The sequence below is a fragment of the Bombina bombina genome, chromosome 2, assembly GCF_027579735.1.
Source record: "Bombina bombina isolate aBomBom1 chromosome 2, aBomBom1.pri, whole genome shotgun sequence".
Lineage (NCBI taxonomy): Eukaryota > Metazoa > Chordata > Amphibia > Anura > Bombinatoridae > Bombina > Bombina bombina.
In genome coordinates this window covers 85,015,537-85,031,619 of record NC_069500.1, presented here as the reverse complement: position 1 = coordinate 85,031,619, position 16,083 = coordinate 85,015,537, and the positions used below count along the sequence as shown (strand labels likewise).

Genomic DNA, 16,083 nt, shown 5'->3' with positions numbered 1-16,083 from the left:
TAAAATATCAAAAAATCATTCTTCAAAACTGGAGAGAGTGGAAAATATTTTAAACTCTAGACCCTGTTATTTTATTTTGAATATTACTATTATTATTTTTAATTGGCCGTTCTGCTTAAAGTGTAATAGTAAGTGTAATTATTAATATGTTGAATAATCAGCATTGTGGGATTAAACAGCATTAAATAAAGTAAGATGTAAATAGTATTTTGTTAGTTGTAAATATGCATTGCATTAACTAAAATGTGACTAACTGAAGCTATTTGTTAATAGAAAGGCATGGGTTAAAATGTGAAATTCACCATAGGTGCTGCTCTCTGTTAGTAATCAGCAAACTTTTTTTATATATATAATTACTTACCAGTTTTTTTAACTGATCCTTATCCTTTGTTGAGGCTTATTATTGATTTAAAAGGGCATATGCATAAGGTTCAATAGAACCTCAATATAAGACATAAATATAGTTTTTTAGTATTCTGAGATAATATTATATAATCTGTATCCATACACAAGTTTTCTAGAAGAGTTAATTTAGAATACTTGTTAATTAGTAAACTTTGTAGATACAATTGTTTAATATTATTCTATTCCTTGATATAGTGATATTTTAAATTAAGCCCTTATATAGTTAGATGTATTTGTTTTTAAAGACATATGCATATATTCAAAAATACTTCCGGTATCCCAAGATGAAGACATAAAATGGCTATTATCACACATACATAAAACAACTTAAATGTGAGGTCATGTGGCGGTAGAACTGTAACTATTAACATATGTAGGATCTAGTCTATAATACTTTCACTGGCACATCAACCCAGTCTCTGTATTAATTCATATTATACTGGTTTGGCCATAGCTCAAAGCCATATTGATTAAAATTGATCACACCAAGTTATACTCCCTAATGCAAACCTAAATACATTTTTCCATTCTACAAAACACTTCCTATATAATTACACCCCATCAGAGCACGTAGCATTACATAATTTTATCAATCTCACAGTCTAATCAGTCTCAGTACTCTGTGCTTTGTAGCTCATAAATATATATATTTTTATGTCTAATATTTAAAGTTGTGTTACTAAAATGTTTCTGTTTCATTTTTTTTTTTCAAACTAGTTAAACTGCTGGTATAGTAATCCCCAAATACTACATTATTTATTTTGTGTTAAAATATATCTTTATCTTATCTTTAATATATTTAACATCTGTGTTAGTATCAAATCTAATGCCCTTTTTTCTGATTTGATAAAGTTCATTACTTCTGCAGCCTAACAACAAAGCAATCACTTAAAGTAACAAATTAAACTTAAAGGGATACTAAACCCAATTTTCTTTAATCATTCAGATAAAGCATGCAATTTTAAGCAACTTTCTATTTTGCTGCTATTATCAATTTTTCTTTGTCCTCTTGCTATCTTTATTTAAAAATCAGGAATGTAAGGCTTAGGAGACGGCCCATTTTAGGTTCAGCACCCTGGATAGCTTTTGATAATTGGTGGCTACATTTAGCCACTAACAGGCAAGCGTAACCCACGTTCTGAACCAAAAATGAGAACGAAGAAAAATTAGAAAGTTGCTTAAAATTGTATGCTCTATCTGAATCATTAAAGAAAAAAAAAATATTGTTTAGTGTCCCTTTAATTAAATATTTGGCTAAATGTGAAATATGCACACAAAAAAAGCTTTGTATCTACTCTATATGTTGCAGCACTTTTATATATACAGCTATAAATTGAAAAAAAAAAACTATAAATGCTTAAATGTGCAATATCTGACTTGCTCAAATGCTTCCATTTAAAGCTTGCATAAAAGAAAGTGATTCAATATTTGTTTCCACAATACGATTGCTATTAACAGTATGAAACAAATCAACTTAAAGTTAGCTTAACAAATAATCATAATCTTGTGTGATCAAAGTGGAACAGCTGCAAGTGAATACATGATAAACAATACTTAAAATATACTTTTAGCAGCAGATTTATGAGGGTAAATTAAACCAGGTTTAGAAAATACTTTCAATAATCGTCATACCCTATTAGTGAAAGCAAATTTGCTATAAACTAACAATACTATTCACCAAACAATACAAGGGACGAATAAAATAACCTACATTCTATGTCATGAAATACAAATTGATTCAGTGACGATGAAGATTCAGTTATATTGTGGGCACTTTTATAACAATTGGCACTTCATTTTTTGTTTTTAGGCACAACGTGACAAAGTCAACTTAGTGAGTCCTTCTCTGTGCATTTTATACAGAAGCTTAAATTCAGCTGGAAGTTGGTGCGACTCTTGCCATTTTGTTGTAAATTTTGTTCCTTTTTTATCGTAATAATGGTATGGTAGATCCTTTCCTGTGTTTGGATCCCATCCAAACGGCCAAAATCCATATAAGTGAATTTCTTCACATATCGAAGAGGCGAGAGTGTACATTAGAATTCCTGTGCTCAATCTCTTAGGAGATAAGTGCTTGTTTTTCCAGTACCTAAAATATATATTAAAAATGAATGGGTTAATTATTGAAATAACAATTTATCATGAAACAATATATGTAAATGAATAGGTGAATTTAAATATTGTACTTGAATATTTCATAAGACATATAGTTAATTCCAAAACTATTATTGAACTGGAAAGATGTTCACACATTAGCTTATTTGTTTGGTTCTTATTACCTGAGTAATCTGGTGGGTGAAACCAGTAATGGAAACACAACTCTCCTGCCTTTAATGCACATTTCACCATAACATTTTCGCATTGTGTTCCCAATAATCAATTTTCCCGCTATAATGTATTAAGGGCCATATTCTGAGTGGATCGCAAAATTGAGCTTAAGCGAGCGTGATAATTGTGCTCCACTCATAATACCAGCACACGCAATAGTGAGCTGGTATTTGAAGAGCAGCGCAATGAAAACACAACCTCAGGTTCGCATTGCTAGGAAGCTATGTGCTCAATAGAGCGTGTTTCCATAGGCTGCAATAGGAGCTTCGTTCTCACTTTGTCAGACACGGCATGAGAACTAGCGCAGGGCAATTGGGGACATTTAGAAAATTAACCAGAGGTCTTACCTCTGGTTCATTTTCGGAGCGTTAATTGCTACCGCGAGCTGGAGGTAGCAATAACCAGCCACTTGTAATGGCTGGTTATTTATCGCAAACCTGCAAATGGGCGAATTTGCCCGTTTGTGGGCTCACAATATTTTAGTGCTCCAATTGTAATCTAGCCCTAAATTGTTTATAAACAACTCCTTTAGATCACTAAAAAACTAAAAAAAACTATCAGGTGCACTCAAGGTTAATTTGTGTATTCAAGTACAGGTACAAAATCCTGTATCCAAATTAGTTGGGGCCAGAAAAGATTTGGATTTCAGAATAGTTTGGGTTTTGGAATATTTGTCTTTGCCAAATGGGACCAAGTAGAAACAACAATATTTTATGTCATAAAACAGCTTATACATGCAACCTAAAGGTAGTTTTATATAATTTTAAATACTTTTGGATACATATAGCTCCCCGTACTAAGCAGTGTAAGCTGGAGCCCTTGTAGGGCAGGTTCGCATATCCAAGCCTACTTCTTGCAATGAACTGGCTCAGGGTGATCGACAGACCCTTCTCTCGCATGATTAGGTTTGTGAAACTAAGTTGGTCAATCACAAAAAGGAAAAAAAGGTAAAAGCTACTGGGCACATAGTGCATAACCATCCACCTGAGCTAATAAGTAGCCCCCTTAAAGTGACACTGTACACTAGATTTTCCTTTACATAAATGTTTTGTAGGGGATCCATTTATATAGCCCATCTAGGAGTGTTTTTGTAACAATGTATAGTTTAGCTTATTTTTTAAACAATATTGTGCTGATTTACAGACTCCTAAACAAGCCCCATAGTATCAGGTGCAGACTCCTGCTTGCTTTTGTTTGTGTAATGGGTTTTTCTATATGAAGGGGAGGGTCTGCCTTTCCTGCTTTCTCAGCCCCTTTCAGTGGGTGTCTCAGCCTAACCTCATCAACAGTGCTAAACTGGGAGCTTCTAAATTAATTTTTAAGTGGCTTTATACTAGATTTTTAGATCAGTATCTGTGCATATTCTTCTTTATAGTAGTGTCTATTACATGCAGTTAAATGAACATTGGTTAATACTGTCCCTTTAAATATTTCATGTACTGGTTAAAAGGACCAGTACATCCTGATCAACTAGAAGAGCTTATCCTTTAGATGTATTCTGAAGTGGAACTCCTCATTGCTGGTACAGCACAGGACTCATTGAGGCTCAACACCCAACACTACTTCAGTGGAGTCACTTTTACCATTGCCAGATAACTTGCCACTCCTCTGGTTAAGCAGCAGACTGGACCGCTCTTGCTAGTCCATTTTTGGGAGGGGTGAAACATGTCACAACTGGATGTGATGTTGCACTGCTGTACATTGAGCTAGGAGACACTCTACAATTGTTGGAATCTAAGCATGGTTTTATAAGAGCTGTCCGGTCTTAAAAAATACTTACCTAAGAAAACCTGCTCCTCTTCTTCACAGAGCTTAGGAGGCTTCGCAAGGCGGAGGGTGGAGGGAGGAGCGGGACACTACGCTACGGAAACAAAGTTTGAACCCTACAAAATGATTGCAGGTGGGGGGAGGTGGGGAGGGAGGTTGCTCAGCTATAGAGGGGGGATGGAGGGGTTTGACCCTATGCTACAGTTTGGAAGGGAGAGGAAGGGATGGGGTGCTACACTACAGAAACTACAGAGAGGGGGCCCTTCAAAATTATTGTGGGGTGGGGAGGTGGAAAGGGGGGACCACTACACTAAATCAAAAATATTAGCAAATAGGTTCTATTTCTGTTTAAATGGAGGTATAGCAAAAATGCTAAAAAGTTTCTCTCTGAAATTCCGTATACTGAAGGGATTACTGCAAATTTTAATTCATAGAACTAAAATGCTTTCAATAATCTTTATAAATGGTTTATTTTATTGAGCATTATACTGTAATGTCTCTCGTTTTCATACAGAGACTTAGAATACACCTTTTAGCATGATACACAGTTATCAACATTCATCTGTGCCTATAGAAAGAAATATCTTGTAGAACTGTCAGATTTATGTTAGAGAATCTTATCCTTTTGTAGAGCTTTATCAAATCCTATAAAGACAATGACTAAAAAAGCAAATAACAAACAAGAATGATGAAGCAAAATTCTAAAACATTATTTTTCTCAAGGAGCATAGCTTATAGACTATGATGTGAAACCATGGGTAAATTAATTCAGTTGCATTTTGAACTATCAGCATATAATATTTACTCAATCAGGGAAATTATTGTGATCTGTTAGCCTGAAAAAAAGATTATTAAAAAAAAAACGAATATTATTTCTACTTTCTTTTGGCAATTTATTGTATTATATTTCTAGGTTTTATAAAGTTATTGTATGATATACATTACTTTTATTAGCTCTGATCTTTTGTAATCAAAGTCACTCAATGTTTAGCAATTTTTATGAATGGTTATTTCAGCCACGCCAACAAAGACTCAATAAAAAACGAAAAATGAAATTAAACCAGCTATTTGAGAGCACTATAAAAAATAATAGATGGAGCCTTGTAATAAAATCTGGCAAATCAGATTTAAGGAGTTATATATCTAGATGAAATGCCAAATCTTATTTGATCATTTGTGCTATAAATTGACAAAGGGTAACCATTAACCCCTAAAATGAATTGAGATTATTAATGTGTCACATATATGTTTCTCAGTCTTCTTTGGATACTTGGACATTTGGAAAAGTACAAATGCCAACAATGATTGTTTGGTTTAGAAAAAAACATAAACATATAATATTTCTAATTTAACATTAAATGGACCTATCACAAATTTGTTATTTATGCACAGTACATAAGCAGTTACACAATAAAGCAATCACTTAAAGTACCAAATTAAACTTAATTAAATATTTTGGCTAAATGTGGAATACGCACAAAAAAAGCTTTGTATCTACTCTATACGTTGCAGCACTTTTCTATATAAAGCTATAAATTGGCTGTGTGCTTTGAAAAAAAAGTAAACAAGAAATGCTTAAAGGGATAATAAACCCAGATTTTTTTTTTCTTTTATGATTCGGATAGAGCATGCAAGTTTAAGCAAATTTCTAATTTTGTCCTATTTTCATTTTTTCTTTGTTCTCTTGCTATCTTTATTTGAAAAAGCAGGAATGAAAGCTTAGGAGTCGGCCCATTTTTGGTTCAGCACCCTGGATAGCGCTTGCTGATTGGTGGCTACATTTAGCCACCAATCAGCAAGCGCTACCCAGGTGCTCAACCTCAAATGAGCCGATTCCTAAGCATTCATTCCTGCTTTTCAAAAAAAGATAACAAGCGAACATTTTTTTTAAAAATAGGAGTAAATTAGAAAGTTGCTTAAAATTGCATGCTCTATCTCAATCATGAAAGAAAAAATGTGGGTTTAGTATTTCTCTTTAAAAAGCCTGTTACATTGTTGTAATAAAAAAGCACTATGCAGTGGGCTATACATTGCAATTTGTATTATTCATCATTTTAAACTGATTCTTCCTTATATTTCTTTAACTTAATTTGGCCAGTGTCATTACTTCTTGCCACATCTCTACAAGGAGGATGATCTAGCTTGATGTAATAAATCTTGTAGAGTAACATGAGCTTGTTTTAGTTTTAGATGAATACTAGCTAAACAAGCAGTCAGATTTGCCCATGCTCAGGAGAGGCAGAAAGCAACCTAAACTGCCAACATGTCAGCTCTACAATGAGAAATTTGAGTTTCTCATTTTGCAAGGAAACAAGTAAGTTGTTTGCTGGGTTTTTTACACACTCTGTTTATTTTTATGTTTCTTTTGGTTTAAGATATTTGTTTTTACTAAAGGATTACTGTCTAATATTCCTTTAAAGGGACAGTATACTATAAAATAGTTTTTTACTTAATGTATTTCCAATAACTTTTCTTACCAGCTGCAGAGTATAAAATGTATGAGATTTGCTTTTTTAAGACTTATTTGTGTAAATGAATTAGCTGATTTTGTGTTTTGAAGCCTCAACCTAATAAAATGGGCTGAGCTTGTAGATATAATCAGATCATATTACTTTATCACATTGTGTAAAATATACCTGCTTCTTTATCTTATGTCTGTCCATAAAGAATTCATCAGTTTTTGGAGAGAACAATGGAAAATTAACATTTTATTACCTTATCTCTTCTATAACCCACTGGGAGTGTAATTTCTTCTACTGGCTGTGTTTACAGAGCTTGGCTTTGAGTCCAAAAACTTTCAGGATGGGTGAGGATACCACAGGCTAAATAAACTATTTCAAATGCCAATATAAGAGTAATGGAAATACTTGTAAACAATTTAATACACTCCAGCAGGTAAAGTGGATCATTGGAAACAAATTAAAGGGGAGAAAATTTTTGAGTAAACTGTCCCTTTAAGCACTACATTGAGAGGTGTGCACACAAATAAGGGCTAGATTACATGTGGAGCGCAAACATTTGCACGCAAGCGATAAGGGGTTTTTCACGGGTGCTTGCGCTCATAGGGTTTACCACTGGTATTACAAGTTAAATGTAAAAGTTATCGCTCAAGCACAATTGCGATTTACACTATAATGATTACCGCATCCTCAGAGCTCTGGTTAACTGTTTTGTGAAACTAAAAAGTCTCAAAACACATCAAATATACATTATAAAGTATATTTACACTCATAATAACAGTATCTAATAAAAATTATTAAAACAAATATTGCACACAAAAGTTAACTTTTATGTGCTTTAACATGTGTATATGTATGTATATTTATACGTCTATATATGTATACATATGTATTTATATGGCTATATATGTATTTACAGACATATATACATATATAAAGCACATAAATATAAATGTACACATATATAGACATGTAACAGCATATTTATGCAATATTCATCTAAATATATATAAAAGTAGTCCTGACTGACTGATTTATCAATGCCCAGCTCAAACCGTTTAACCTAGGAACGTGATATTTGGAAGTTACTGTTTTTATGACGTAAGCACCCACTAAGGAAGGATTTTTGGAAATTACGTCCCTAAGGGGGTGAAAAAGGGGGGGTACATTTTTTTATGAAGCTACCTATATCTCAAAAACCAACGATGTTACAGATGTGGACATTGGTATTTAGATTCTCCTTGAAAAAGAAAGGAACACGTTTTTTTACACGTGTTTTACCATTTCTCCAAAATGCACATAAAGGGGCAGTAAACCTAGAAAATAATGTTATATAATTATGCACATAGTGCAGAATTATATAACATTAGCTTAGCTCCAGCTTTGTAAAGCAAAGGGTTAGAGAGATATTTTACAACGAAAACAGAATGCTGCTCCTGGCTCTGCTGAACGGGTCTGTTTTCTTCTAAGTGCATCGCAGCACGCTGTCTAATCACAGCCGACCCGATCACGCTATTGAACTCAATGTAGCTCGCTTCCACTACCAGACCAGAGCGGGAGCGAGCTACATTGTGTTTAATAGCGTGGTCGGGCGCGCTGTGACTAGAAAGCGTGCCTGCGATGTGCTTAGGAGAAAAAAACAGACACGCTCAGTAGAGCCAGGAGCGGCGTTCTGTTTTAGCTGTAAAATATCTATCTAACCCTTTGCTTTACAAAGTTGGCGCTAAGCTAATGTTATATAATTCTGCACTATGTGCAGAATTATATAACATTATTTGCTAGGTTTACTGCCCCTTTAAGGGGGAGTCAAAAGTGGGGGGTTGATTTACGAGGACACCTATATCTCAAAAACTCTCAATGTTACAGACGTGAAAATTGATATTTAGATTCTCCTTTAAAAATAAAGAAACACGTGTTTAACCATTTCCCCAAAATCCACTTAAGGGGATCAAAAGTGAGGGGATGATTTATGAGGATACCTATATCTCAAAAACCGCCAATGTTACCGACATGAACATTTATTTATTTTTCAAGGACAAATCTAAATACCAATTTTCATGTCTGTAACATGAAAATTGGTATTTAGATTTGTCCTTGAAAAATAAAGAAACAAGTGTTTTACCATTTCCCCAAAATCCACTTAAGGGGGTCAAAAGTGGGGGGCTAATTTCTGAGTATAGCAATATCTCAAAAACCGACAATGTTACAGGCGTGAAAAAAATGTATTTTGATTCTCCTTGAAAAATAAAGAAACATGTGTTGTACCATTTCCCCAAAATCCACTTAAGGGGGTCAAAAGTGGGGCGCTGATTTATGAGGAAACTTATATCTCAAAAACCAAAGATGTTAACAGATGTGAAAATTGTTATTTAGATTATCTTTAAAAATAAAGAAACACATGTTTTACCATTTCCCAAACATCCACTTAATAATAAATAAAATAAAGAAATAAGTGTTTTAACATTTCCAAAGAATTCAATTAAGGGGGGTCAAAAGGGGAGGAGCTGATTTATGAGGATACCTATATCTCAAAAACCAAAGATGTTACAGATGTGAAAATTGGTATTTAGATTCTCCTTTAAAAATAAAGAAACACATGTTTTACCATTTCCCAAACATCCACTTAATTGGAGTCAAAAGGGAAGGGGGGGGGGGATTTATGAGGATACTGAAACCTCAAAAACCAAAGATGTTACAGATATGAATATTGGCATTAGATTATGAGAATTAACCAAAACTCAAGAAGTTCATGTCAGCGAGTGTGCAACCCGAATGGGCACACACGTGAGGGCACATGTCGTTGCGAGTGGTCTGGTTTTTCCCTATTTTTTTTTACAAATCACAAAATCCACGAGAGCGAAGCCATGGGCAACAGCTAGTATTTAACAAAGGTTTTAACTATGTACTTAGTGTAAATATTTGACATTCCAATGTTCCGAACATAGCAGTATATGTTCTATGTTCTAAGTATTTATAAATATATATATATATATATATATATATATATATATATATATATATATATATATATATATAAAATCATGTATAGATATAGGTATAGATATATATTGTACAAAAAAAAAATCAGATATTTGTAGAAATATTTATTCATTTATTTCGCATACATGAGAATATTTGATCGGGTATGTGCGAGAGTGGGGTGTTAGGGTTTTTTCCACTTTTTTTTCCCTCTATTGACTTCTATGGGGGAATACGTGAACGCGCACTCAATATTGTAAGTTTGGCTTTTTGTGCTCATCAGGTTAGCACGAGAGAGAAAACAGTTTACTTTCAACTCATAATACGAGCACAACCCGACAAGAGCAAAAAGCTTACTTCTAGAGCAATTAACACTCGAGCAGGAGCATTTATTAGCGATCCACTTGTAATCTAGCTCTAAATGATGATAGTGAAATTTGCTTTTTACCCTTTTAAAAGCCTCTTATCTCCATTGGGGAAGTCAGTTAGTGTCAGATTGGAATGATTAAAATATAGTTCAAGCAATCACTCTGTAGAATGTGTTTGTAGTCAGACAATAAACAGCTAATCCAGACACACCTGAGGAAGGGAGAGGAGCCCTGAAATATGAGGATTAACAGACCTGGCCAGGCAAGCCGTTTTCTTGTCATTCTACAAACTATCGCCTAGATTACGAGTTCTGCGTTAGCTTTAAAAAGCAGCGTTGAGAGGACCCAACGCTGCTTTTTACCTAACGCTGGTATTACGAGTCTGACAGGTACAGGTGTACCGCTCACTTTTCTTCCACGACTCGAGGCTACCGCAAATCCCCTTACGTCAATTGCGTATCCTATGTTTTTAATGGGAATTGCCTAACGCTGGTATTACGAGTCTTGGAGAAAGTGAGCGGTAGAGCCTCTACCTCCAAGACTCCAGCCGCATTTAAAAGTCAGTAGTTAAGAGTTTTATGGGCTAACGCCGGAACATAAAGTTCTTAACTACAGTGCTACAAAGTACACTAACACCCATAAACTACCTATGAACCCCTAAACCGAGCCCCCCCCAGATCGCAAACACTATAATAAAATGATTTAACCCCTAATCTGCCGACCGGACACTGCCGCCACCTACATTATAGCTATGAACCCCTAATCTGCTGGCCCTAACATCGCGGACACCTATATTAAATTTATTAACCCCTAATCTGACCATGTCGCCGCCACCTACCTACATTATTAACCCCTAATCTTCCGACCGGACATCGCCGCTACTATAATAAATGTATTAACCCCTAAACCGCCGCACTCCCGCCTCGCAAACACTATAATACATTTTATTAACCCCTAATCGGCCCTCCCTAACATCGCCGCAACCTACCTACAATTATTAACCCCTAATCTCCCGCACCCAACGTCGCCGCTACTATAATAAAGTTATTAACCCCTAAACCTAAGTCTAACCCTAACCCTAAACCCCCCCTAAGTTAAATATAATTTAAATTAAACAAAATAAATTTACTATAATTAAATAAATTATTCCTATTTAAAACTAAATACTTACCTATAAAATAAACCATAAGATAGCTACAATATAACTAATAGTTACATTGTAGCTATTTTATGATTTATTTTTATTTTACAGGCAACTTTGTATTTATTTTAACTAGGTACAATAGCTATTAAATAGTTAATAACTATTTAATAGCTACCTAGTTAAAATAATTACAAAATTACAAATACACCTAACACTACACTATCAATAAATTAATTAAATAAATTAAATACAATTTTCTAAAATAAAATACAATTAAATAAACTAAACTATATTACAAAAAAACAAACACTAAATTACAAAAAATAAAAAAATATTACAAGAATTTTAATCTAATTACACCTAATCTAAGCCCCCTAATAAAATAAAAAAGCCCCCCAAAAAAATAAAATTCCCTACCTTATACTAAATTACAAAAGTAATCAGCTCTATTACCAGCCCTTAAAAGGGCTTTTTGCGGGGCATTGCCCCAAAGTAATCAGCTCTTTTACCTGTAAAATAAAAGAAATACAATAACCCCCCCAACATTACAACCCACCACCCACACACCCCTACTCTAAAACCCAGCCGATCCCCCCTTAAATAAACCTAACACTACCCCCTTGAAGATCTCCCTACCTTGAGCCGTGTTATCCCAGCCGGGCACCGATAGGGCAGAAGAGGACATCCGGACCGGCAGAAGTCTTCATCCTATCCGGGCAGAAGAGGACATCCAGACCGGCAGACATATTCATCCAGACGGCATCTTCTATCTTCAATCCGATTGGCTGATTACATCAGCCAATCGGATTTTTCCTACCTTAATGCCGATTGGCTGATAGAATCCTATCAGCCAATCGGAATTCGAGGGACGCCATCTTGGATGATGTCATTTAAAGGAACCTTCATTCTTCGTTAGGAATTCGATTGAAGAGGATGGCTCCGCGCCGGATGGATAGAAGATGGCTCCGCTCCGCTCAGGAAGGATGAAGATAGAAGATGCCATCTGGATGAAGATGTCTGCCAGTCAGGATGTCCTCTTCTGCCTGGATAGGATGAAGATTTCTGCCGGTCCGGATGTCCTCTTCTGCCCTATCGGTGCCCGGCTGGGTGAACACGGCTCAAGGTAGGGAGATCTTCAAGGGGGTAGTGTTAGGTTTATTTAAGGGGGGGATCGGGTGGGCTTTAGAGTAGGGGTGTGTGGGTGGTGGGTTGTAATGTTGGGGGGGGGGCTATTGTATTTCTTTTATTTTACAAGTAAAAGAGCTGATTACTTTGGCGCAATGCCCCGCAAAAAGCCCTTTTAAGGGCTGGTAATAGAGCTGATTACTTTTGTAATTTAGTATAGGGTAGGGAATTTTATTTTTTGGGGGGGCTTTTTTATTTTATTAGGGGGCTTAGATTAGGTGTAATTAGATTAAAATTCTTGTAATATTTTTTTATTTTTTGTAATTTAGTGTTTGTTTTTGTAATATAGTTTAGTTTATTTAATTGTATTTTATTTTAGAAAATTGTATTTAATTTATTTAATTAATTTATTGATAGTGTAGTGTTAGGTGTATTTGTAACTTAGGTTAGGATTTATTTTACAGTTAATTTTGTAATTATTTTAACTAGGTAGCTATTAAATAGTTATTAACTATTTAATAGCTATTGTACCTAGTTAAAATAAATACAAAGTTGCCTAATAAATAAAAATAAATGTCCGGAGAGGCAGATTAGGGGTTAAGAGTATAATACAGGTGTCAGCGATAGCGGGGGCGGCATATTAGGGGTTAATAAGTGTAAGATTAGGGGTGTTTAGACTCGGGGTTCATGTTAGGGTGTTAGGTGTAGACTTAGAAAGTGTTTCCCCATAGGAAACAATTGGGCTGCGTTAGAAGCTGGACGCTGCTTTTTTGCAGGTGTTAGGTTTTTTTCACCCAGCTCAGCCCCATTGTATCCTATGGGGAAATCGTGCACAAGCACGTTTTTCCAGCTTACCGCTACCGTAACCAACGCTGGTATTGAGGTTTGAAGTGGAGCTAAATTTGCTCACAGATCACTTTTCTGAGGCTAACGCAGCCATTCAGAAAACTCGTAATACCAGCGTTGGCTTAAGGGAGCGCTGGAAATATAGGCTCGCTATAGGGAGTGCTTTAAAATAAAGGCTCGTTAGCACCGCAGGTCTTTACCGACAAAATTCGTAATCTAGGCGTATGCTTTTCTATAGATTTGAAATTTAGTATTGTGACAAACTGCTTTTTCATTTATATATATATATATATATATATATATATATATATATACACTAATATTGTGATATTTTAACTTTTTAATAAACCGCTACATTGGAAACAATCCCTGATTTTGGCGCTGTCCATATTTTGATTTCTATAAATATTTTAGCTTTCTTAGTTTTCAAGAAGCCTAATGTATATTCAAGGAACTGTTTAAAGGATTACTAACTTTTCTTTTTGTTATGCAAAACAGAACAGTTAGCATTGCATTTATCACATTAAAGTAGTGTACTTTTTTTTTTTCATAAACGAAGTTACCTTTATCAGAAAAATAAAGTTTTATTTTATCTTCATTACATCACGTAATCTAGCCCTCAAATGTGGGCCGTCTAAGATCTAACATACTTGCCAATCGGATGGCGAGTATTTGCATAAAATTATAGTACATTATCGTCATTCCACGCATGCGCAATAGGATTCTCTAAGTCTCGCATGCGCATATTGCTGTACAGAACCCGACATGACCGACAATAGAAAAAATAAAACGCATTGGTGACTATCCGATGACGTTGCGCTAACTTGCATATACACATTGCGTCTAGGAGTTGCCATCTTCCAACTGGAGTTGTTCAGCCGGATTGGAAATCGGTAATGGCGAACAAGTCAGTGGGTTTGGAAAAATTAAATGTTTCAAACAGCAATATATTAAAAACGCTAAATATTTATAACATAATCAACATTTAAAAAAGCTTGATTTAAAGGTGTACTATTGTAATAATATGATTCTATTTTTGACTACAGTGTCCCTTTAAGTTCATTACTTGCACCAACACTTCTTATTAAAGATTATTTCACATATCTCTTGCCAACTTTTCCTACCATATAGATTCAAATAAAACCTTCTTGTTGGACAAATTGTATTTTTTTAATTTGTAAAAAATAATGTATATATGGGACATTGCACTCAAACAATTAAATTATCTATGTGAAAAAGCAGCATTTAAACATGGTAGGCCTCATCATTAAAACGTTACTGTAGTATAATTTGTTTACTTCCTGCTAATGTTTAGGCTAGATTACGTGTGGAGAGCAATTTATCGCTCCCACTCGCGTTTTAAATTCAGTAGATGGAGACTTTTTGCACGTGTCGGGTAGTGCTCGTATTATGAGATAAAAATAAAACATTTTTGCACGAGAGCTAACCTGACACGATAAAAAAGCCAAACTTTGAATATTTTGACCACATTAACGTTTTCCCCCGTAGACTTCAATGGAGCATGAAAAGCTGAAAAAAACCTAGCATCCTTACTCACTCGCAAACCCAATCAAGTATAACTAAGTATATGCTAACGCTACAGGAAATATGAATATTTCACATTCCATTGTTCTTCACATAGTAGAATAAGTTCTTTTTATTCTTAGTTAAATATTTCTATATACATTGAGGGTCTTGTTGGTAAAATATACATCTATACCTATATATATGTGTATATATGTGTATATATATATATATATATATATATATATATATAAATTTATATATCCGTATGTAAAATATCTCCTCTATTGTCAAAAGCCTCCTTCAGTAGTTAGAAAGTTTAACCTTTGATGGGTCCACTTGTCAAGTCTCTTTTGTTGTGAAAAGCAACATCTTTTGGTTACATCCTTCCAATCTGTTTTTTGCAGTTTGAATGTCCTTCAATTTGTAACCACATGCAGTAAGCTTCTGGCACATCTCATCCAATTGTCGGGTAGAGTTATCAGGTCCAGAATTATTGCGTACAACAAGCGTGAGTTGGGAGGATTATATAGATATAGATATGTACTTAGAACTTATTCCCCTATGTGAAGAACATTGGGATGGGAAATATTTACAGTAAAAACACAGTTAAACACTTTATTAAATATGAATATTGCATAAATATGATTTTCTGACATATATACACATATAAATACATATGTACACACATATATAAATATATATATATATATATATATATACATATACATATTTAGACATGAATATGTATGTATGTCTATGTTAAAGCCTTTTGCATGCCTTTTTTAACGCCTAAGACCTCATTATTTTCAGGTATTTATTATCAGGTATTTTTAGAGCGCCAACAGATTCCGCAGTTCTGTAAACATAGTCAATATACAGGATAGCTTTTGCAGGGATTAAGTGGGTAGAGGGCCCTGCCAAGAGTTTCACTTTCGTAGTCGGCTCTTATGAAGGTGATCTGCAAACAGCTGGGTTCATAGGCTTACATTCTAAGGGGTTCAAGGGGAAAGCAATGGAGTTAGGAAAGGTTAGTGTTGGTTGTAAGCATCCGTGAATAGTAGAATTTTTAGGGAGCGCTTGAAGCTGTTAAAACTAGGGGAGAGTCTTGTGGAGCGAGGCAGGGAGTTCCACAAGA

The 16,083-nt window shown here is 34.7% G+C and overlaps 1 protein-coding gene across 1 annotated transcript in view; it reads right to left on the bottom strand.

Annotated features, from left to right (window-relative positions):
* Positions 1-2,211: 2,211 nt before the first annotated feature.
* The window catches only part of ST8SIA3 (ST8 alpha-N-acetyl-neuraminide alpha-2,8-sialyltransferase 3), a 34,148-nt gene continuing 20,276 nt past the window's right edge, over positions 2,212-16,083 (bottom strand). The window contains exon 4 of the mRNA XM_053700411.1: positions 2,212-2,494. Coding sequence (XP_053556386.1) covers positions 2,212-2,494 — 283 coding nt within the window. The remainder of the gene's footprint in view (positions 2,495-16,083) is intronic.